The sequence below is a fragment of the Microplitis demolitor genome, chromosome 6 (genome assembly GCF_026212275.2).
Source record: "Microplitis demolitor isolate Queensland-Clemson2020A chromosome 6, iyMicDemo2.1a, whole genome shotgun sequence".
NCBI lineage: Eukaryota > Metazoa > Arthropoda > Insecta > Hymenoptera > Braconidae > Microplitis > Microplitis demolitor.
The window spans coordinates 4,822,483-4,848,470 of record NC_068550.1 but is presented as its reverse complement, the minus strand read 5'-3'; the positions used below and the strand labels follow the sequence as shown (position 1 = coordinate 4,848,470).

At 29.7% G+C, this 25,988-nt stretch overlaps 2 protein-coding genes across 3 annotated transcripts; both read left to right on the top strand.

Moving 5' to 3' along the window:
- The first annotated feature begins 4,849 nt into the window (after positions 1-4,849).
- LOC103573953 (ras-responsive element-binding protein 1) lies at positions 4,850-20,079 on the top strand. Of its 2 annotated transcripts, XM_053739862.1 has the most exons (5): positions 4,850-5,331; positions 10,759-10,826; positions 11,385-12,513; positions 12,613-16,310; positions 17,122-20,079. In XM_053739862.1, the coding sequence occupies exons 1-5, from the start codon at positions 5,313-5,315 to the stop codon at positions 17,698-17,700; spliced, it is 5,493 nt and encodes a 1,830-aa protein (XP_053595837.1). In that variant the 5' UTR covers positions 4,850-5,312; the 3' UTR covers positions 17,701-20,079. The 2 variants fall into 2 exon arrangements, with proteins under 2 accessions (XP_053595837.1, XP_053595836.1); XM_053739861.1 differs by having other exon boundaries at positions 11,385-16,310.
- A 1,451-nt stretch (positions 20,080-21,530) lies between these two features.
- On the top strand, positions 21,531-25,964 carry LOC103574177 (dual specificity protein phosphatase CDC14AB-like). The gene is made up of 8 exons (XM_014441567.1): positions 21,531-21,826; positions 21,895-22,139; positions 22,785-23,046; positions 23,143-23,272; positions 25,244-25,523; positions 25,605-25,718; positions 25,787-25,901; positions 25,949-25,964. The coding sequence occupies exons 1-8, from the start codon at positions 21,531-21,533 to the stop codon at positions 25,962-25,964; spliced, it is 1,458 nt and encodes a 485-aa protein (XP_014297053.1).
- Positions 25,965-25,988: the final 24 nt, after the last annotated feature.

Genomic DNA, 25,988 nt, shown 5'->3' with positions numbered 1-25,988 from the left:
TAGAAAAAATTAAAATTTATATTTTTCTATTAGAAATAACTTCTCCTAAAATAGGATGCAATTCCAGTAATTGATTTTTAAGCTAACTTAATTACAAATATCGTCATAACTGAACTTTATGGACTGAACTTTTTGAACCTCTCATGAATCAGTGGAAGAAAGTACCGATAATTAGTAAATTCACTGAGCAGTTGCAAGTCTCCACAAAGTGAATCAGTTGTATGTTTAAAAAACCATTTGTGCATCACTGCAGTAATGAATATTTACTGACGTCAGTATTTTTCACTGATTCATTTTAAAAGAGCGAAGATACGAAAAAATTCAATCTGACAGCGAACTTTTTGCCGTCAAAAATATTCTTATTATTCATTCGATTTTTTTCATCTCTATGATGAAAATATTAAATACAAGGAAAAATAAATATTATATTTTATGATACTCAAAATTAGTGAAAAAATAAATTCACGTGTTTTTGAAATATATAAAAGAATTGAAAGAACCCAAAAATTAAAATGTCAACTGTGGGTTTATCCCATAGTGTCATTATGTGGTCCGATATAAGCTGGATGCTTTTACTCTGTACAATAGATTCATCTTGTTCAAAGTTCAAAATAAAATACTTTTAAGCTGCGAAAGTATACGAGCACAATAAAAGAAAATATGGTTTATTGCATCTGTACCTAACTTCGATCCCGGAATAATTTATGGAAATGTAACGTTGAACTGTGTAGATCTAGATAAAACTAAATTACAGAAAAAGAAACATCGTAAAATTTTAACACTGAGTTTATAATCTCAATGTTTAAAATTTTCTGAGGGTATAATAAGTAACGTAGGTTTCGACATCTCTAATTTCAGTACAGTATATTCTTCGAAAAGTAGGTATGCAATAAGCAATAACTTTACTCTTGAGAAAAGGTAACAATGGTTTCTTCTTAAATACATCATGAAAATATGTAAATCCCTAATTAAGAAAAACCCATCTTAAAAGAAAAATACCCAGCTAGAAATATGAATTCCCGCCAAAAATATAAAAGGTGAAAGACCTAGTACCCAATTAGGGAATTAGTACCTTGGATAAGTCCATTTATTTGTATAGATATATTCAGTAAAATTTAGTAAATATAGATTTACAAATACATGAGTGATCGGGTACTTATTCCCTGATTGGGTACTGGGTTTCTTACAAAAACTTACAAATTATTAAAAGTTTTATAAAATATCCGTAAGTCAATTGCATGTTATGTGTTATGTTGTCTCTAGTGGACAACAGACTATACTTTGACTTCCGGATTAAAAACAGCCAACCGTTAAAGTCAAAACTGTCCTTTCCAGGCTTAAATTTTTTCTGGCCTCGGGTCTTTGCTGGCTCCATCCGTCTAATGACGGGAAACAGTCATAAAGGATTTATGTATGATGATATATATTTATACTCCCTAGCAAATGGACCCAGCGGTCCATCTGCAGACATCAGGTCAGTTTTGCTAAATTAATATGCAGGCTACTTTGTTGTTTTTTTTATTTTTTCTAAGTAACTTCTTTAATTTTATCTTCAGGTACACAGAATTAACATAAGTATCAAAGCAACCGTTTTATGCGTCATGGCACACGCGATTCACTATAATAGTGAATATATATGTATGTATATAGTTTATAATAATAATCTCTATATATCACATCTTTTCATTTCGTTGTTAAAGTCCTGCTGAGACTGACTTTTAAGAGATCTTTTGTGTTTTATTGGATTTATTTATAAATTTATGTGAGCAACTAAAATATATAATATTTTACATCAGTAATAAAAATACTTTATGCATATAAAACATAAGCTAGAACATCCCCATGTAATTACAAAAATATAAAATACTTTCTTCTTATACGCGCAATTGCCATACGTATGAATTTACGCTGATAGAAATGGTTCTTTAAGACAAATTTCTCCAGATCAAGAAAATGCGACTCTCTTATTGAGGGAAGATAGTTTATTTCCGGGTCAAGTAACTAAAAATCTTTACTTAAGTGACTTATAACTTGACCAATAAGTCAGGATACTAGACTTGGTCCAAAATAATAATCTTTAGTCAAGATAACATATAACTCTTGATTCAAACAATAAAATATTGCTTATTCTAAAGAAAGTTTTTCAATCCCATTAGTAGAAAATTACCCGAGTCGGAGTTTCAGTTTTTTTTTGGTTCTCTCAAGATCTCAAAATTATGTTTTTGATTCTCCTTATATTTCTTTTGATGCTCTTACATTATCTTCACATTTTTCTTGCTTTTTTTTAGTTTTCTATACACTGTTCTGAGCTCTCTATCCGAAGTTTTCAATTTTTTGACTGAAAATTAATTCATGAACGATGATTCACTTTTTGATCCTGTCAAAATTTTAGCCTTTCATCATTTCACACTATTTTTGGGTTTTGTCCTTCATTTTATCCTCAAAAAAGCAAAGTAAGAATATAAGCTTTTTCTTTTGTAGGGAATTTACTCTTTTTTTCCCGATAGTTTGCGTCAAAATAAAATAGTAGTGACACAAAACACGCTTAGGATCATTATATTTCAATAATTTAGAAGTGTCAACAACCTCTCACTTCAGTAATTTAAAATGTATACCTGATTTATTACCCATCTCTTTATTCTCAAGTTCACAGCTCTTAGGAAAATTCAAAAGGCATTATATTAGAGGTATTTTAAAATACAAATGGATTATCTATTGTATACGAATTTCAAAATAAGTTAATGTATTTTATAGCTAGGTTTTAGTTTAGCATTAGTTTTGAATACCCTCCTGCAAATCTAGAGTTTGTCCTCGTTTAATTTTGAATATTTTTATATATTTTATTGCAGTACAACAAATATATTGTTCTTATAAAACAAAATATATATTTACTTTTATTACTTAAAATATTTATATATACAAAAATATCAATCAGTTTTGAAATATTTCAATTTTTCATATTTTCATGACCTCTAGACTTTACGGAAATTTAAAATAATCCCAGTTTTAGACCTCAAATAAAGATTTTGAGGTTTACAATTTGTCCTCTCTATTTAAAAGTTATATATAGATGATAGCTTGTTCATGTCTTATTTTGTACGTATTATTCCAACTTTTAGGACTAAATGATACTTGACCGTAATTTTGAACTGTAACATTGACGTCAAAATGAGATTTGCCCATATATTCTTATATATTTTGATTTGATTTAGTTTTGATGTCGAAGTCAACAAACCTCAATTAGTAATCAATAATAACCATTAAAAAAAATAATATGACCTGATTAGTGTCCGTAATTGGACTTTTATAATATATAAACTGATATTTTTTCTAAGTCCTAATTTTGATTTTTGATTTTCGCTTTCGGGTCGGATGGGCAATTAAACACGTGGGCTTGAATTTCTTACAGAAAAAGTATATATCCGTATATATTTTGGCAAATCTAAATATATGCCGCATAAGGCATATATTAAATTTTGCTTATATATATATTTTTTTCGTATGGGTACTTTTTACCCTTGGTACATAATATACTAGTTTAATAAAAAGCATTAAAAAAAAAAATTGTCTAGACATGCTGCCATTCGAGAGCAATAAAAAAAATAGAATTTTTTACAATTTATTGTTTTTAATAAAATGTTTATTTTACAAAAATAGTCTAGAATATTTTCGGAGCATTTACACATCACCTAGCCCATAATAATCGGTGTACTTCACACTGTAGGCACCTATATCATAACATAATTAATCTCAAAAAAACTTCATATATCAAAAATGCGGAAATGCATTGCGCGTATATTGAAAGCAATAATATTACTATATATATTTAATATATATACAATAAAAATCACGCTTCTTCCGTCTGCTTATCATAAAAATCAATAATTATCTCTTGGTGTATTACATGAACAAAGCGAGTGAGCCATAATAACGAGAAAGAGAGAGTGCGTCTATATAAATATACATAAAAACAGTGAAACTATAAAACCGTTAAAAATGTATACATCCATATATCTTTAACCATATCAAATATATATCATAACCGCAATAATAAATCTTTTAAAGTATTTTCTCCTTATTATTCTCATATTTTTTACATCACCAAAAATACGAATTAATCATAATAAAATTAAATCCTCTAAATTTTTATATATTTATACAATTACACAATATCAGGTAACAAGTGTCAAATTCATTTTTTTTCTTTTTCTAAAAAACCTCTTACAGATTAAAAAATAAAATTATCAATCATCAGATTAGCAAATGGATGAATAATTTAAAGTGTTTACTTAATAAGCAAACTTTAAATTATTCCCTTCCCCTCAGCCCCACGCAACCATACACACACCCATATATACATATATATAATAATAAAAATAGTTAATATTAATAACGTATGTCCGTTTGTGCAGTCATACATATAAAGGTCAGCTACACTATTCGAAGGCTGTATTTAATGCTGGGTATCTGCGGCTGCTGTTTCTCCTGCTCCTGCTGCTGTTGTTGCTGGATCCCCAGACCACAGTGCAGAGTGCAGGTACCCAAGGTAGGGGTAGGGATTGAACATTTAACTGAATGTCAGTAGAGGGAGTAAAGTTTTAACTCAACACAACCATAAGCCGCAGTTTTACACACTCATACATACATACGTCCATATATATATATATATACAACATATGATAAAAGTGTGTTGTATATTGTCTGTAGTTTGCAGTCAGCAGTCAGTAGTCTGCTGGTGCCCATGTGAAGATGGAGTGGGGGCGGTAAGGGGTTTACTACGTGTATGTTGGGCTTTACTCGCTCGCCGATCTATTGCCAGAGCCAGAGCCAGCGCCAGCTCTCTGGCCGTTCATTTGGTTGCAATACAGCTTGAAAATAAAGAGTGGGGAGTTTACCTCGACCGATAGCGGAGAGTAGTCTGGCAAACTGGAGGGAGAGATGAGGTCTGAATCGAATCGAGGCAGGTTGAGAGAAATTGTCAGGAGAGTCACTTCTCGTCGGAGAGTTGTGTGAAAGACATCTTGCGTCTTCTCATCATTAACTCTCATATATATACATACTTATATATATATATATATATATATATATTACTATATATTTTGTGACTTGTGAACAAGATAAATTTTTTTTTCGTGCATCTGTGGATTTTTTAGTGATCATTTAAATTGTGAATATTTTTTTTTAGTGATTGTGTAATTAAATATAGTTTTTTTTTTTTTTTTTAATAGTATTATTGAAACTGTGTAAATTCACAATGCATTGTGTATTTATGACTTGTATTGAGGATTAATTGTCCGAGTGTTTGCACCGGCATGGATTGCACGACTAATGGTATGTTTTCATATTTTTTATATTTATAATGATGGTACTGAAGTTAGGCGACGTTTTATAATTTTAAAATTTTTTCTAAAAATAGTTGAAAAAATTGCACCTGTAGTTTTTTTAATTCTCTACATGTGCATATTTTTAGTTTTTTTTTTTTTTGTAATTTATTTGGTAGAAAAAAAATTCGAAAATTTATAATTGTCTACTAGCTTCAGGATCATTTGTAATACTGATCTATGTGTGGAATAATTGTAATAATTTTTATATATTATCATATCCTAGGTACAGATGATTAAGAATATTAAATATATATAGATGTATATGTATAGATAGATATTTGATGATGTCTCGCAGCGATTATTGATAAGAGAACAATAAGATCAGTCTAAGTACGTGATTTTAAGGCTTTATTTTGAATTCTATATATATATATATATATATATATACATATATATGTATAGATATAGATATATGTATATTATATAGCTTTTGGAGTTTTATTCTTCATAATTGCATTAAAACTGCAGATGAGTAAAAGTCTTATTTATTTTATTTTATGCTCACTTAGCATTTTAAATCTCATATATTTTTCTCATATTTTTCTTATCCATAGTAAATTAATCTCATGAAATTCTGATACATTTTAAAATTTTATTTAAATTCTTCAATATTAACCATTTGCCAAAATCATTATCAATTAAAATTAAAAATATTTTAATCTCCAACAATTGACATCAAATAAAAAACAAAATTTCTTTGATAAAGTCTTTGTTTATATTTTTAAAATCACAGTATAAATTCTTAAGAGAAATTCTGAGAATATTTACTGGAGATGAAAGACTAAAGTTGATCCGTCAGATACAGTAACAAAACAAAACAAAAAGTATAAGCTGGCCATCAAAGATCTTTTTTTATCTCAATATGAATTATTATTATTTTTTTTTTTTTTTATAATTTATATTCTCATGAGCATGAACTAAAATAAATAAATATTCGTGTTGGAGCGGAGTTTTACGTAAGATGAAAATAAGATTTAGATTTGATAAGTTATATCAATCGTAGATATAAACATCAATATATATATATATACATCTGTATATTATTATTTTTATACATCAAAGTCTCGAATGTTTAAGAAAAAAAATAAGAGATGAGATCACGGAGATTAAAGGCGTGGCTTTGAACGAAACGTTGAAAAAAATCAGAACTAAACTAAACCACTCCCTTTATTTTCAACCCCTACATAAAATAAACCAGTGATTTAAAACCCACATCATCAATATATACATCCAGCACAAATGACGTGTCTAAAAAAGTTTTTTTTTACTTATTTGTAAGTTGATCGTCCCTGGCACGTGTCGAAAGTTGACACCGCGACGTATCCTATCGCAAATTCATCAGAGCCCTAAATCGACATTAAATATGACGTGTATGTATTAAATAATATCGCGAATAGAAGTTTATCCTGTATGCACCTTCGCCCCCTCCCCCTTCTACTCCCCGTCTCTCCTTCTCCGTCTTCGCTAAATATTGCATCGAATAATTTCATAACGGACATGATTTGATTCTAAGCTTGGCATGAGTATATAGTAGTTGTTTTAAGAATTTATAGCTGTAAAGCTGTAGAGCAAGTACTTTGGAGTCAGGTACATGCGGAAAAACTCGGTTGGGCCACGTATGTCTGATCATAGTTGAAGTTCTTCAACTTGGAGCTTTATAACAGAATATAACCACCAATGTGCTACGTCCACATGTGATAACATATGACCTGTACATTTGTTATATATTTATATTTATATCCTCGTATAGATAGACGTGTATATATATGTTATTTTAAATGTATGCACCTTTCTACTTCATCTACTTATGTGTGTATGTATGTGTATATATATATATATATACCCTTCAACCTCTAACATAACTATGTCATCTTCTGACATTTCCAATGCTATTACTCTATCACTCTTGATGTCAAGACAAAAATATAAGCTTATATCTAAAAATAATTAATTAAAATATTTGTTAATTTTTCAAGACGATCAATTTTACAAGTCAAGAGTGAACGTATACAAAAAAGAATTTATTGTCGTAAGAAATATTTTTTATTATGAATTGAAAAAAAATTTTTTGGCTGAAGGTAAATATTTTTGATTCAATAAATTTTGTTGAAAACTTTAATTTCTTTAGATAAAGTAAAAATCTCTGAACAAATTCTTTTGACTCAAAAAAGTCTTGACTTAAATCCCGAAAACGTGTCTTTAAAATATTTTCTTGACTCAACATTTAAAATTTTTTTTTGTGTTGGACCAGAAAAAATTTATTGCCGCAGCAAAATATTTTAAAGACAAACGTTTTCGTGATTCAAGTCAGGATTTTCTTGAACCGAAAATTTGTCCTGAGATTTCTGCTTTATCTCAAAAAAATTGAGGTTTTCAAAAAAATTTCTTAAGAACGTTTACTTTCAGTCGAAAACTTTTTTTCTGTGTATGGACTCTTATATAAATTTTATAAAGATTATATTGTAGAATATATTTATATATATTATTATTTCGTGGGATCTTTACGGTCATAAAGATGTCTGTAGTAGACTTGTTAAATTGTACGAGGGATGGACGGGGGTTCCAGGTGGGTAAGTCCAAGGTTGTCAGGGTTACAGCTCTCGAAACACACGGGCCAATCGCCATTTTTATTTCTATCTCACTTGTGTCGTGTGGGTGTAACCCGCCGAGCAGAGAAAGAATTGTCTGGGGTGGGGAAAGAGGACAGAGCTAATATGTAATGCAATGTATATATATACTGATAGAAAAGAAGGAGGATATAGAGAGAGAAGAAGATAATACGAACATACAGAAGAGAAAAGTGGGAATTAAGAGGGAAGTGCGGGCGAGATACGAAGGACGATGTAGTTTTTTTTAACAACGGCAGATGCGGGCGGCAAGGGGAGGCTGTGAGGTCGTGAGAGAAAAAGACGAGTCATGGATGATGATAATGACGATGATGATGATGAGGGGAACTAAAGAGGGTTCATGATTGGCGGAAATACGCGGCATTGGCGGGATGTTTTTAACGACTAATGGTTACTTTTAGATCGAGATGAAAAACTTTCAGATGATGATAAACCAATCGGAGTTTATATTCAGGGTTACGCCCTCATATTTATCCCTACTCTCTTTGATACAGCGCAGCATCCTTCATTGCAGATGCGCGTGTGTTATCTCTGTATTCAGTTTTTAAAATTTCCGTAACTTTAATTTTTTTAATTTTACTCGAATTTTTCTCCATTAAATTAATTTCCAAATAATAATAATAATAACATTGTAACCATAAATAATTATTACCGTGATATGAATTTAATTGTAAAATTTTTTTGTTAATTATAAAAAAAAGTGACTCGGTGAATTATAAGGATTTTACGACTTGAGAACTTTTGTATGGGAATATGGGGAGAACGTCGAAGATGCTCTCCGGTGATGAAGATGGAGATTTCATGTTACAAAGGCCTTTCTTGAATTATACCCACGTGTGTGAGCAATCTTTTTAGTAAATGTATATAACTTATATATAAAGACACAAGACGTTTCTCTTCCTGCGAGAGACAACAGTTCCACTTTCAAGGTTCTCCATAATACCAAGCGCAGGGTTACCAACAAGATCCTCATGATAAATCCAAGGTTACGATATCCAATAGTTTATTTATCGCAAAAATTAATTCTGGAGTCGCGGGTAATTTAAAAAATTTTATTTTTCTGGATAATCGGCTGTGTAATTTATCAAAATTAATTAATGTCTTAATATAGAAATATATACGCATATGCGTAAGAACTTACGTAAAATTGCGTACAAAATTTCGCACGTTACGCATCCGCAGTACCACAATATCATCATCATGATATTAAAAATGTATGTGGTACATACTGATATATTTATATGTGGTTGCATTACTCGTGCCAAACCCGTTTTCCCATAATAATAATCCGTAAAAAGAACAACTAGTCTAGTGTAGTGTAGACTAAGCTGAGCTGCGTACTTTTATTCACTTGACTACACTAGTAATGTAGTGTAAGAATGCATATAAAATCACCTGTCAGTACAATTATATTACACCTGTGACGACAGAGATACTCGAGAGTACAACTATGAGATTATTGTTTAGTTCTCATTAAATTATGTTTTTTTTTTTTATTAAGCTATTGTACTTTTTCGTTATTTATATTTTCCAATGAGCGCATAAATATATAATTATTTTTTTATAGTAAATTTTTTTATTTAAATTTACAACTAATCGATCTACTCATATATACATTTGTTGTATATAAGAACAATGTTAAATTGTAATGTTTTGTCTGGGTCAATTCTCAGCAATACAATCGATAATATTATTAATTACTATATTATTTATTGTTATTATAATTATACTAATATTTTATTTTATTATTTTAATTGGTAATTAAAAAATAGGTCAATTTTATTACTACAATAAAATATAATATTTATAAACAATAATAATAATAACTAAAAAAAAAAAAAAAATTTATTTAATCTATTGTTTTTTGCAATGCGACTAAATAACGTCTAGAAAATTTTTAAATGCCTTCTAAAACAAAAACAAAAAAATAAAAAAAAAACCGCGGCTTATATCCGTTTGTGGTTAAAAAAAAGTATTGCCTGAGGTTATAATAATAATGTACTGATAAAATAAAATATTATATTGTCCCGGATTTAACCATCTCCGTTTTAGCTTCCGGGCTACGTCAAAAAGTTATCTTGTAATTATTATTTTTTTATTTAAATAATCATATAAATAAATAATTAATTATTTTTAACACAAATATAACGCGTTGTAAGTATAGATTTTGATTATTATCGTAATGAAGTTGTAAACAAGTTTCTCATATACGTACTTCTGAAAAAAAAATATCTGACATTGGGATAGACTATTATTTTTTTTTTTTTTTAATACCAATAGACGATAATTTGTCTGTGATTGTATTATAGGAGATAAGAGTAGTGATGATCATAAGAAACTTGAAGAGAAATATATCCGTCATGTCTTATCGTAAAACCTATAATATGTTATCTGAAATAACAATCAATTGGTTATTATTATATTACCTGATGTTCTCTTATATTCTATGGCAATTATAAATTACCCGGAAGCTATTTTGTCATCTCACTTGACAATATTCATCACAAAATTTTTAATTATCAATTAATAAATTGATTTTTTCTTGGAAGTTAATCTATACTTTGTTTTAAAAGCTATCATTAAATGATTAATACCATCATATTATTAATGTCTTGGAAATACCAAATTATTAATTTAATGGAATTTTTTATCATATTTATATTTATTTTAAGATAAATCTTAACCGCATTCTCCATCCCGGAAAGTTTTTATAAATTTAATAATGGGGGTTTTTTTTATGATTGCAGTGACCATTGAAAGTGGAACAGATCAAGGACTTAGAAAAAACAAAACTGATGCAGCATCATCGTTATCGGTAGTTATTAGTTTTTTTAAATCAATAAAAATTTTAATAAATTCCAAAAACAAAAAATTATTGACTCAAAGTCAATATTCTTGATTAAAGAAAATTTTTTTGAAAACCTCAATTTTCTTATATAAAGTAAAAATTTCTTCTGATCAAAAATTTTCTTTAGTTGAAAAATTTTCTTAGCTCAAGAAAATTTTGACTTGATTCCCAAAAACGTCTGGTTAAAAAAATATTTTCTTGACTTAAAAAAAGTTTTATTAATTTTTGTCATCGATAATTACGATTTTTCTTAAGTGAATAAAAAATTTTAACAAATCCCAGAAAAAAAAACTTCAGTCAAAATAAATTTTCTTGATTAAAAAATTTTCTTTTGAAATCCTCAATTTTGTGGGATAAAATTTGAATTTCTTTAGCCAAGACAAATTTTCTTAACTCAAGAAAATCTTGACTCGGTTCCCAAAAACTGTCTTCAAAAAAATTTTCTTGACTCAAGAAATCCTTTTTTTTTTTTCTGCGTAATTAAAACATCTAATTATTTGTTAATTTTTTTTTTTTATACAATAGATTGAGCATTCAGACGGATTCAATTCATCTCCATCTCGTTCCCTAGTACTGCCACGATCCCGTGAGCTAACAAATCACTTAAGGGATCACAGCTCACCTCGTAGTACCACCGATTACAGCGGCGAAGAAGATTATTCCTGTCGTGTTTGTCATAAAGTACTGAGTTCAGCAAGTTCATTAGACAGACACGTGCTAGTACATTCAGGTGAACGTCCATTCAAGTGTAAATACTGTGAAATGGCATTCACCACCAGCGGTAATATGAATCGTCATTTAAGAAATATACACCGCGATGCCGTATCATCACCGCCACTCAATAGTTGTACCGATTCTGAGGGTAGTAGTGACTCAGAGCAACCTTTGTCACGACGACGTCATGTCGTTGATGAATATAATAATAATGATATTGCCAAAATAAATAATATTGATGCTGATGCTGATGATGATGATGATGACATGGAAGATATTAATAGTAAATCATCATCACAATTTCGCGCCAAAAGAAAACGACCTGATATAACAATTGATGACAGTATTGCTGAGAATAATATTAAAAAACAAAAATTATTTATAAATAATAAAACAGCAATAAATGATTCAATAAATCATGACAATCATGATAATAATGATAACAATAATGATGAAGATGATGATGCTGATGATGAAGTAAATGTCGTTAATAAAAATTCACTCAGTTGTCCGATATGCGAAGCGAGTAATTTTACATCGAGTACATCAATGGATTTACATTTTGAAAAATATCATCCGGAATTAAAAAACTCACGTCTATTTAATTTGCATCGTCTTATGACTCAGCATTACAAAGAAAATAATTCAACATCAACAATTACAACACCATCAATTATGTCTGTTAATAAAAATATAAGAGATTCAATTGTTGGTTTCAATGATTTAACATTCACTGATTTTTCATCGGGTAAATTTCCAGCAATAGCACGTGCTGTTTGTGAACAATTAGTTCATCGTCCAGCTTCTGGTGAAAGTGCAACTTTTTTATGCTCAAAATGTTTACGCGCATTTCCATGTAAATCAGCATTAGAATCACATGAAATTGACTGCGGAAATTTAAATTATCAAAATCATAAATTGAGAGACGATAAAATTAAAGGTAATGATTTTTTTGCTGGCTTAGATTTACAAAATAAATCAGCATTGACTATTAATAATAACAATAACAATAATAATAACAATAATAATAACAATACAGAGTCCAAAGAAGGCGGCAAAGATCTCGCTGATATCCAGAGTATTATTTCAGTAACATCAGGACCAATATTGCCGCGTTCTGACACGAGTACCCCAGATCATCAGGTAAAATTAAACTCAGCAATTTGTTCATCCGGGTCATCAGGTACCGCAAACTCCGAATATCATGGGGAAGAAGAAGCTCAGGACGCATTTGCGGCTGAATTTCGTCGCATGAAATTGAAAGGTGAATTTCCATGCCGCCTTTGCAGCGCAATATTTCCAAACCTGCGGGCTTTGAAAGGACACAATCGCGCACACATGGGAGTCGGTCCAGGTATGCCCTATCCTTGCAACATGTGCCCTTACACATCAACAGACAAAGCGACATTAGTACGTCACTTAAGATCCCACAATGGCGACCGTCCTTACGAATGCTCACTTTGTAACTACGCATTTACAACAAAAGCCAACTGTGAAAGACATGTCAGAAATCGTCATAATAAATTAACACGTGAGGAAATAAAAAGCGTCTTGATATATCATCCAAATGAAGATTCAACGAATGATAATATTGACAGAACATCGCCACGTGTTATGAGAGACGACACACGTAAATCATTAATGTATCCAACCTCGTTGTCAAATGACAGAGATGATTATTACAGTCATCATTATCATCATAATAGTAGTAATCATCATCAACAACGTGAACGTCATCAGCATCACCAACACCAATTGCACTATCCAATGGAAAATAAAACCCAAGATTTGCTGTTATCTGAAGAGACATTGAGACTCCGACAAATGGGAATCCCTACAATGATTCCTAATCCAATAAGTCATTATGATAAATCTGATTTATTTTCACGTTCATCAGTTGCTGCAATCCATCATCATCACCATCCTCTGGAATTGACCCACAGACTGACAGACAATACGTCAGTTAATCCGCGTGATTATTTAATAAAATCAGATTTTGTTAAAATAAACGATCAGGATTCAAGATCTTCCGATGGTAGTGTGTCATTACACATGAATAATAATAATAATGTTAATAATAATAATAATAATAGTAATAGTAATAATAATAATAATAATAGTAGTAATAATAATAACAATAATAATCAGTCTCTAGTCAGTGAAACCAAATCTACTGGTGGTGCTGCTGATTTACACCAAAGAATAATACAGGCTAGTCCAATTGACCTCAAACGTCAAGACATAAACAATCCAACAACAGACGATGCACCTCTAGATTTATCAATGGACGTATTGGATCTTAGTAAAAAATCACGTGAAATAAATTCATCAGATTTAACAACAAGTATATCATCCGATGATAACAACAAAAGTAGCAAAGAATTATTTGATGCCAATCAATTTTTACTGACCCAAGCATTACTAAAAGCCGGACAATCGGGCAACTCATCGAGTTCTATCGAAGCTATTTATGCAAATGCCCAGCAATTGCTCTACAGAAATTACGCTGGTTTCCCAACACCACCAGCAAGTATGTTGTCACCTTTTATATTCAATGCTCATTTATTTAATCAGGATCTTGCTATGAGAGAAAATTTACAGAAAGAATTGGTCCGCGGATTGCAAACAAGCGGGGGTAATTTAATTGAGTCGCGTTTGAATAAATCGTCATCTAATTTTTCACCAGCTCCAGCGTATCCACAAAATCGCGATATCATAACTGGGCAGTCAATCAATGAATCAGCTAATGATTATTCAAGATTAGCAGCAACACCATCGACAAGTGGCGCCAGTGTAATTAGCCCGCGTGACCGGTTGGTGGACAATAACAGCGGGTCCTCAAATTCTGTAAAAATGGTCATCAAAAACGGCGTGCTCGTTAGAAAACAAAAACAGCGAAGATATCGCACTGAGAGACCGTTTATTTGCGATCACTGTACCGCTAGATTTACACTCCGCAGCAACATGGAGCGACATGTCAAGCAGCAGCATCCGCAATTCTGGTGCCAGAAACCGCGCGGTGGTCATTCGACACGCGGAAGACCTCCGAGTTATCCTCCAACCATGTTGCGGACCAAGCGTTACTCTGTAAGACAAACTCAGCAGCCGTATCCAACATCCAGGCTTCCTAAAGTAAGACATTCATCACCGAACGCTGATGACAAACGTCCGATTTCTGACCGCGTCAAGTACGCGATTCTTGCCCAGCAATTAAAAGGCAATCAGAATGATGACAATGACACTGATGAAGAACTGATAATTGATGAGAACGCAGCTGCGGCAGCGGGTGATAAAGACGGTGAGCGTCGCAGTGACGAGCGGTCGACTAGTTTATTAAGAGGTAAATTGGAAGAAAGTACTGGAAAAAATAATAATAACGCTAATAATAATGACGGTGAAGAATCGGCTTTGGAGAATGGAAATAAAAGTGGGATCGAGTCTCTAGTTGAATGCAAAATGGAGCCGGATGATGACGATGACGAAGATGGGGATGAGGAAGATGAAGAAGACGACAAAGACGTCGATGATTGCAAGATAAAAAACGAAGACGGCAACGCTGATCTCGCCAGTGTATCGGAATTACTAGACAATGCGTCGCAACAGTATCAGCAATTCAGGCCGCAGGATATGAGTGACGAAGAAGGATTAATTGCGTCAACAAGTGACTGCAATAATTCCGGCAGTGATGAAAAATCCGATTCTGTAAATTCAAATAATTCGTCGTCGTCTAAATCGATTAAGAAGAAGAAGAAAAAGAAGAAGAAGAAATCGGCATATTCTATGGCACCAAATCGCGTACATTGTCCGTATTGTGAACGTCCATTCCCATGGTCATCATCATTAAGAAGACATATTTTAACTCACACTGGACAAAAACCCTACAGATGTGATTACTGTCCATTATTATTTACAACAAAATCAAATTGCGACCGTCATTTGCTGAGAAAACATAAATCTAATACTGGGATAAATAATTTACAGTACAGTAGTGGTGGTGCGGGTGGTACTGGTGCTGGTGGGGGTACTGGTAGTGTTATTAGTAGAAATTTATCATCACCAGAAGCTCAAGAAGTAGCGACTATTAATAATAATAATACTTTTGCGACGAGAAATGTACCAGAGAGACCCTACAAATGCAATCTTTGTCCGAGTTCTACATTCTCGACACTTGGAAACCTAAAGAAACACAAGGCCACTAAACATTCGCATGATGATAATAATAAATCATCATCGAGACCTGATACGCCAACCAGTGAAATAAATTCGGATCAACAAAATAGTCCGGCACCTTGTAATGAACAAAATGAACGGAGCGACTACGAAAGTCATTCGTCTAGTGTTTCAGACACGATGGAGACTAATAGTGGAGCGACAATACCGACGTCAACATCAACACTAATAGCAGCGCCAGCGATGATTGATGTCAAGTCTAATTCAAATAGTATTATTAACTCACTAGTTAATGACACATCGAAATCACGACGGCCGTCACCTAGATCCTCACCTGGACCATCCGATTCGCCTTTCAAATGTCATCTTTGCGACAGCGGATACGCTGACCGTCAAGATTGTCTTGACCATATAAGAGACCATCATCGCGAGTCCTGGGATCTGCTTGTTGCCAAAGGCGCTTTGGATATGGACACGGAAAATATTGAAGACAATCACTTGCATCATCAACATCTGAGCGATGGCGAGGAAAAACGTGGAAGATTTCCTGATTACACCAACAGAAAGGTAAATATTTGTTGAGATAATAAGTATTTTTATTTTTGGCTTTATCTCGGCGGTTTTTTGTCAATAAATTCAAGCCTACAGTCTTGCTGATGAAAGATTATGACATTTATTATTTTTTTTTTGAGCTTCATTGCTTTGTTTAATGTCGTGGATTGATAAAATTTATGTGAAAAATTTTATCAATTAATTTCGAAATTTTTTTTGTTGTTGAAAATTTTTATATTCTCGTGTGAGAAGAAAATCCAACCAGTCGGATTTTGTGAAATCTTAATACCAAATAAAAAAAAAATCAATTAAATCTCGTGGAAAAAATTAAAAAAAGTTCGATCAGTCGAATATCGAAATTTGAGATAAATTTGAACTTTTCACAAAATTTTATACTGAAGAATTACCGAAAAATTCAGTAGAAATAAATTGCGACCCATTCTGCGATTCGGTTTTAATTTTTGTCTGAGAAAATTTTTGGAAAATTGAAAGTTTATGACTTTTATACCAATTCATATAAAATCAATAAATTTTCTGAAAACTTTATTGGAAAATAATTTATTTATTTCTGCATTAATTTTTTTATTAAAATTTTTCAAAAATAAAAAATTATCTCAAGTTTAAAATTTGACATTGAAATCTATTAATTATTTCTCTAATTTAATTTTTTGATGTAATTTTTTGTAATTTCAATTTTTCAATATATTTCCCGCCATTCAATTTTAAAATTTTTTTCATAACAAAATTAAATTTTGAATTTCTATCAACAAAAATTTCAATTTTTAATTAAAAAAAAAACTAATATATAATTTTAAATTTATTTCAGGTGATGTGTGTATTTTGTATGCGTCGTTTCTGGTCAGCAGAAGATCTCCGACGTCATATGAGAACTCACACCGGAGAGCGACCATACTCATGTGACATTTGCTGCCGCAGATTTACCCTAAAGCACAGCATGCTCCGTCACCGTAAGAAACACGAGTCCACTGATTCCATAATATACGTGGGTACAAGTGGCGACGAAGAGACAAATCCAATCCAACCACCAACAATAACCCCCCGAAGTCATCAACACCAACAACTAATGATGGCATCACCAATAATAGGCGATACCTCGCGCCTACAAGACAGAATGTCACTGCCTAGTGTCGCGTCAGTGGCCACCGGTGATGCTGCGCCAAGTAGACTCATGAGTAGATTTAATCCTTATGAATCATTGACAACATTGACTGGTAAATTAACAAACAATCAACATATAAATAATTGTGAGTCAACTCCAGACACTGAAAATGATTTGATATCAAATTTACTCGGCATTAGAGACAAAAGTATAATTGATAAAGTTCTTCAAGCATCTGCTGATGATGCTGCTAAATTACTTGGCGTTAATCGAAGCCATGATTAAGTTTAACATTTATAATAATTAATTAATTAATCAATTGACTAATTAGTAGTTGATAAAAAATATATATAATGAATTTTCATTTTGTACAAAATATAATAATTAATTATTTATTAGAATTTATTGGGTTAAATTACGGTTTCCCATTACGTTCACGATCGTGCCTTACAAATAATAATTTTAAAAAAATCTCAATGTGACAGTAAAAGAAAAAAATAAATTTCTTTTATCGAATTGGGAATTTTGGCATTTAAATTAAATAGATAATAATTAGTATTACGTTAGATTTTGTAAGATTTATATGTAGGGAAAAAAAATAATAATTATGATTAATTATATTATTGTTTGATAGCTTGGATTTTGTTTGTAAAACTGAATTTAAAAAAATTGTTTTTTTTTTGTTTTATATATTTTTTTTTCTATTAATCTGAGTTAAATGTTTTTTTACTGTAATTATATATTACAATTATTAAGGGAGTTGGTGCACTTTACGGGTTGATTAATTATTTTTTTTCTTCATCGGTTGTGCATAGTATTTTTTCTAATCCGTATTTTCTTATTATTATACGAGCGAATGTAAATTTAAATTAGTAATTGATTAATTAGAAATTTCATGTATATAAAATATATAGCCATAAATATTTAATTAAACGTTTGGTAATTAATGGTAGTTTTATTTTACTAGGATACGAAATTAAAAATATTAAATAATTATTAAAAATTTAAAAAATTAAGAAAATGAAAGAGTCGATAAAGTTTTTTTTTTGGAGTTGAAAAAGTAGAAGCAAAAAAAATTTGCAAACAAAAAAATTACTAATTCCAAAAGAACGACTAGACTTTTAGAATTAGTAATTAAAAATGTACTTGTGATTAAAAAAATTATTTAGAGTATTAATGTTCTTATTTATTATCTAGTGACGTTAAGTAATTGTCGATTTATTTCCACGATTTATTAACGGCATTTAGTTTTCAGATAATAAGAATACACAGAAAAAAAAATTTCTTGACGTAAGAAAAATTTTTTATTATGAAATGAAAAAAAAAAAAAATTTTCTTGAGCCAAGGAATTTTTTTTCTCTGTGTTCGAAAGGCGGATCTAGAATTCCCAAAGAAAAAATTATACTATTTATCTATTTAGCCATATATATTTTTTTTTAACTTAATGTTTAAATTTATCATCGCGTACTGACCATAGGAAATATAATACACAGATATAATAATTAAATTAGATATTAATTTATCATAATAATAATATTATACGTATACTAAAATTTGTATAAAGAGACATAAAAATAGTGAGACATAAATTTTGATGGTAATTTGATTTAATGATCAGAGTATCTCTGCTGATAGATTGTAGGTCATATATATAATAAATATATATAAATGTATACCTAGTAAAATAACATTAATATAAAAATTGACAAAAAAGTGTAAAATAAAATTGATAAGTGAAGTAAAAATTAAAAAGCGGAGCAATATATGATTAAGAATTTATGTAACCAATCATTAGTTTATATTTAATAGCCGATATAAATTTTCGCATGTAAATATACATATATAAATATATATTAACGTATGTAATAATTATAAATTGAATAATGATAATAATAATAATAATAATAATAATAATAATAATAATAGTATGGTGTTATTTGAATTGTTAATTTTCCTAACATGGGAAAATAAAAATAATTGAATGCAATTATACCAAATAATTAAATGGCTTAATTAAAGATCGTATATAATGTTAACTTGATGTAGACTTTAAGTAAAGGAATAGAGAAGAAAAACCATAAAAGTATTTGCTAATTTGTCTTTATCTCTTACTATCTCTATTTTTCATTTCTCTATTCAATTAATTAATTTTTTTTTATTTTTTTCATTGTATCAATTATTATTATTTATTTCTTTTTATATAAATAATATCATTCAAGTTATAAAAATATATATTTAATAATTATATCTATTTATTATAAGCAAGTGGATCTTACGGCCAGTAAATAATTATTTTTGTCTGGGACTTTCTCTCTCATGTATACTTAAATAAATAAAAATCATTAAATCTATTAATAATAAAAATACAATCATATTTAATTTGTTCAACAAATAAAATTACCGTCATTAAATTATTTAGGCTTATAATTGTATAATTAAATTAATAAAATTCTGTACATTAATAAAATAAAAATAAAAAAAAAAAGAATTAAGTTATACTTATGAACGCATTAAACCGGGGCTTTCTAATTATGTCTTTTTACATAATAGAAGAAAGAAGGATTTCAATTTTAGTGCTATTAAATAATTATTGTAATTTGTGCATAAATGATTGTATTGCATCTTCGTTTGACTTTTCAGTATGTATAAGTAAATAAAAGCAATGTAAACCCTTAAAATATATCATGGTTTATTTTATTCCTCTGTACTCAATACTCTTACTGTTCATTTATAATTTAGATAATTAAAAATATCATAAATTGATAGTAAAATAAAATATACTAACTCAATTAAGGACATTTCCGGACAATATCCCCCAGTGTTTTTAAAATATTCAATGACTGAACTGTCATAACTGTATTAAAATTTTATTAATTAATTAAAAAAAAGAAACTAAAGCATTGATTGGAAGGTGCCACGTTTGATGATCTGACCAATTGATCCAACGATGATTGATTTGAGACGCAATTGATCTGAATGACAATTGATCGAATGATATAAAATTTGGTAGTACATAAACTATCCTAAGAGTACATAATTCCGGTAGTAATTGATTACACTAGATAATTTTTTCAGTACCATCACAAGTGTGTACGCGCGCGCGTGTGTGTGTGTGTGTGTGTGTGTGTGTGTGTGTGTGTGTGTGTGTGTGTGTGTGTTAACATACTATTGTAATTACACATACGCAATATGAAAAACCAAGAAAGGGTCCATTACTATTACATAGGTTTGTGTTTACATATTTAACTGATAATTTATTGAGGGATATTAACATGTGTAATCAATAAAATTACATGCATTGTCGTTTGAATCAATTATCGGCGGATCAACAGTCATATAATTGATTGGAAAAGACAATTTACACGAAAAAAAGACCTGTAGAAAATTTAGTTTTGTGGTGCGAAAACTGGCCCTGGTATATACAATTTTAAGTATCATTGTTTGAAACTGTAATTATTGAGACTACTTCTTGTAATAATTTCTGTATAGTTGCAATTCCGCTGAGATATAGGTTTTAAAAAAAATTACAATTATCAACCAGGAGTTAAACGAAATTTGTTAGATAAATTTTAGCGTAAAAAATTTTAATATTCAAATTATAAAACTGAGATAAAGATTTCGCTGAAATTTATTGAAAAAATTTTTTTTAATTTTGAATTGATAATAATTGTCAGTAATTTTTTTTCTAATTAATATCTCAACGAAATTACAACTCCGTTGTCCTTTTTTCAATTAATGCTTTAATTATTTTTTTTTTTTAATTGATTGATAAAATTTAAATGCAGTTGTGACAGTTCGTTATGAAATATTTTAAAAAGTGGGAGGTATTATCTGAAAATGCCCTCAAATATATACGAATTATGTTTTGTATTAAGTAAAACAATTAAGATGCTACTAACAAGTAATAAAAAAAAAAAGAAAACTACAATCTGCAGTCAGAAGTGAGTAATTAAATTAATAAAAATGTCTTGATTTGGGTTTAAAATAAAATTGTCAAAATTTTTCGTTTACAAAATATTAAATAAAATATTTTAGCTTCAAAATTAAAAATAAGTGACACCAAGTAAATTCAAAAATATAAATTTAAATGTTAAATAAAAAATTAAAAATTCCTAATGGCTTATCATCAAAATTCCGACTCTCCAAAAAACAATTCAACTAAAATATCAGAATTTATTTCTCATGAAAAATCTGCTAACAATAATTGCGATTTAAACAGCATCAAAAGTCATCCGGATATAAATTATATCGCCGAATTTATTGTAAATAAATTTTATTTTGCAATTTTAATAGAAGGTAAAACCGTACCGAGAAATATAGCAGATGTTAAATTTTTGAATACCGACGATGAATTTATTTACCACAATTTTTATAATGATTTTGGTCCATTAAATCTTGGCTGCCTGTACAAGTAAAGTATTTTTTATCTTATTGTTGAAAGTATTCTGAGATAAAAATGATTTTTAAATATTTACTTAGATATTGTTTTAAAGTTAATAAAATATTAAATAATTCACGTAATCGTCATAAACAAATAGTACATTATTGTGTTAAAAATGATGAGAAAAAAGCAAATGCTGCGTTTTTGATAACATCGTATGCTATTTTATATTTAAATAAATATCCTAAGGATGCACATAAATCGCTAGTAGATGGTAATATATCATTAAAGCCATTCCAAGATGCTTCAATGGGACACTCTATTTATCGTTTACGATTGCAAGGTAATTAATTACAAATTTTAATTAATAATTTAACGAGTGATGCGCTGATCCGAGCGCGTGCGCTCCGAAAACGAGGGATTTAAAAAAAAATCAATAGAAATAAAAACACTAGGATATTAAATTTTTTTTTTTTTTCAAAGGCGCCTCTGTAAATGAACTGTCGGTTTCAAAACTCCTGTTTAGAATTCAATAAAATTTGAAATATTAGTAGACAATGATAAGACAAATCTCCATTTAAATTTTTGAAAAGCTACAGAGAAAAATTAAATTTAACTCACGAGTGTAAATGTAGCAGACAATAGACAAATTTAAAATTATAATTAAATAGAGTAAATAATTAAAAAAAAATATTTATAAAAAATGCACTTATTAATTAAAAAATTTTTTAAATGCGCATTTTTTTTTTAATTTTATTTTTAAAATTATTTACTCTATTTATTTATGATTTTAAATTTCTCTGATGTCTGCTAAATTGACACTTATATTTAACATATGAAATATATGAGAATACAAGTTTTACTAGTTTTCTGTAACTCTTAAAAAATTACCTGAATTTTTTTTTTTTATCATTATCTGGTGATATGTAAAATTCCATTAAATTCTGACCAGCAATTCTAATTGCAATTAAATTTTTAATTAATCTAGATTGTTTAAATGCTCTGTACAAAGCAGTAACTTTTGGATTTTTTAATTTCGATGATTTTGATATATCTGAATATGAAAAATATGAGAAAGTTAAGAACGGTGATTTAAATTGGATCGTGCCTCAAAAATTTTTGGCATTCACGGGTCCGAGCACCGAACCGAGAACTCCCTACCATCCTCCGGAACACTACTATGACTATTTTATAGAAAATAATGTAAATACAATCATAAGATTGAACAAAGAATCTTATGATTCTTCGAGGTATCAATTTTTTTTCAATTATCTTTAGAATAATCATTAAAATGTATTTCATAAAAGACTTTTTTATTTTTTTTTTTTTTAAATTTGATTGCTCAGATTCACTAGAGTTGGAATCAATCATTATGACATTTATTTACCTGATGGAAGTGTACCATCACGTAAAGTTCTTTGTCAATTTTTGTACATCGCTGAGATTACTAATGGACCAATTGCAGTTCATTGCAAGGTAAAAAAAAAATAATAGATAAATTATTTTTAACTATTTATAGTAATTACATAAATCTAGTTACTAAAAAATTTTTTTAATTTAATAAATAAAATATTGGAAAGTAATTGTTTTGCAAATTCAATAAAATTGTCACAGTCGACTACCCGCCATAAGCCTGTTCGTAATAAGTCTTTTCCCCTCAATCGACAATTACTGAATCCAAACAACTTCCCCCACTTAACCACTTATTTGAATTTCGTACCAGACATCTCATTGTATATATAAGCCTCCGTTAAAATTCTCAAAACGATAAACCAAAAATAGAAAAAAATAGACAAGTTTGGAAAATAAATTATTAAAAATTGGAGAAAATTTAAAATCGTACGTGGAAATAAAATGGCGGCAGAACATGACAAAAAATATTTAAAGATTAAAAAAAAAACACACAAGTGTTGAAACAAACCTTGGTGGAGAAATAATATGCAGAAGGGTGTCCTAATACACTTGGAGATTTGAATTAAATTGCTCCAAGTGTATTGCAGCTAAAAAACGTCACTTGACTGCTATTTCTCACCAGACGATGCCAGATGATTAGGCTCAGGAACTTGGAAGATATCAGCATCAGCAACAAAACTTTTCACTAACACTAAACACTCAACTCTTAACTACACCACAGATACTTTACACACTTTAAATTAACAAAAGATTAATTTTATAATCACTTCACAATTTTACACGGCTTAACTGCAATACTGTATTTCAATTCAAACGTAAAGAAAAATCTGGACTATAACTGCCATTATGCATGATACTGACTGTCGCTATTGGACCGCTAGCTGGTACACAGCAATCGATTTTGCGATTCGATTCCCCCACCCCCACTTTAGTAAAAATTTGAACGTTGAACACAGCAACGCGCAGTAGCGCCACCTTGGCGCGAAATTTAAAAATTGAAATTTAATAATTTCATGAAAATTTCTATATATTAATAATTATATTAATTTGATTACAAAATATACTCGTAAATTTTTATTTTCATTAAAAATTTATTAATTATTTTCATTAATTTCGCGGTAAATTTAAATATTCAAAAAATAAATTATTAGAAATTGAAGAAAAATGAAATCGTACGTTAAAATAAAATGGCAGCAGAATATGATAAAAGAATTTTGAAAATTAAAAAAAAAACACGCAAGTGTTTTAACAAACCTTGGTGGAGAAATAATATGCAGAAGGGTGTCCAAATACACTTGGAGATTTGATTTAAATTGCTCCAAGTGTACCGCAGCTAAAAAACGTCACTTGACTGCTATTTCCCACCAGACGATGCCAGATGATTGGGCTCAGGAACTTGGAAGTCATCAGCATCAGCAATTCGCAACACTTTTCACTAGCACTGAACACTCAACATTCAACAACAACACTGACACTTTACACAATTTAAATTTTACAAACACTACACATTTTAATTAAACAATTATTATGAACAATAAATTTTATAGACAATACCGCGAATTAACTGCAGTACTGTGTTTCAATTTAACCGTAAAGAAGGATCTGGACTACAACTGCCATTGTCGATGATACTGACTGTCGCTATCGAACCGTCAGTTGCTACAAAGCAACCGATCGTGCGATTTGATTCTTCACCCCCACTTTAGCAAATTTCTGAACGCTGAATGCAGCAACGCGCAGTAGCGCCACCTTGGCGCGAAATTTAAAAATTGAAATTTAATAATTTTATTTAAATTTATATGTAATCAATAATTATATTCATTATATGACTACTACGCTAAGACATAAGTATGACCTTTAAAATCATAAAAAATAAAGCAGGCTTAGAACTGGTAGTCGAGAACAAAACTAAACACATAAGAATGTGTATTTCATTTGATACTTAGACGTTTTTATAAAAAGACTACGATGTATACATATTAGAATATTTTTTGTCAATATATTAAATTAAATAAAAAATTTATTTAAATTTAGGCGGGATTAGGACGAACTGGGTCATTAATTTGTGCATATTTAATAAAACATTATAAAATGACTGCCAAAGAAGCTATTGCCTGGGCACGAATCTGCCGCCCGGGTTCAGTGATAGGCCATCAGCAAACATGGCTCGAAAGTATGCAAAAAGAATTGATATTCAGTGGGCAAAAGTATCGACTCAAGCACTACAATGACGTTGATAAAATTTTACACCATAAATATGGAATATATTCGATAACTTTGAAGTTGGAGCGAAAAAATGATAAAATAAATGATAGTAAATAATATTTTACTAGAAGATTTGACTTTTAAACATAACAGTTGTTAAATTATTTACTAATCTACAATTTATTTACAGCAAATCATAAAAATAATTCACTGTGTAAACGTAAATTGTATAATATGCCTACAGAAAATAAACAGAAATTTTTTAATTTCTTTAGTACCAATGGATCTATTTGTGATTATTTATGTAATTTTTTGAATTGTAATTTTAAAAAAACATCATTTTCTAATTATCAATTTGAAAATTTGTTATAGGGAGAAAATTGAGCAGTTCATCTGCTGAGGGCGAGGGAGAATCGACGTCTTCTAAAAATCAAAATGAAAATTCACCGAATTCTGAATCAAATACACGAAAGTCGACGACAATTGGGTATAATAATTATGAGGTGAATGTAATTTCGGATAAAATGACTCAAGGAGATCAACTGAATAAAATAAAAATGGATAGAAATTAATT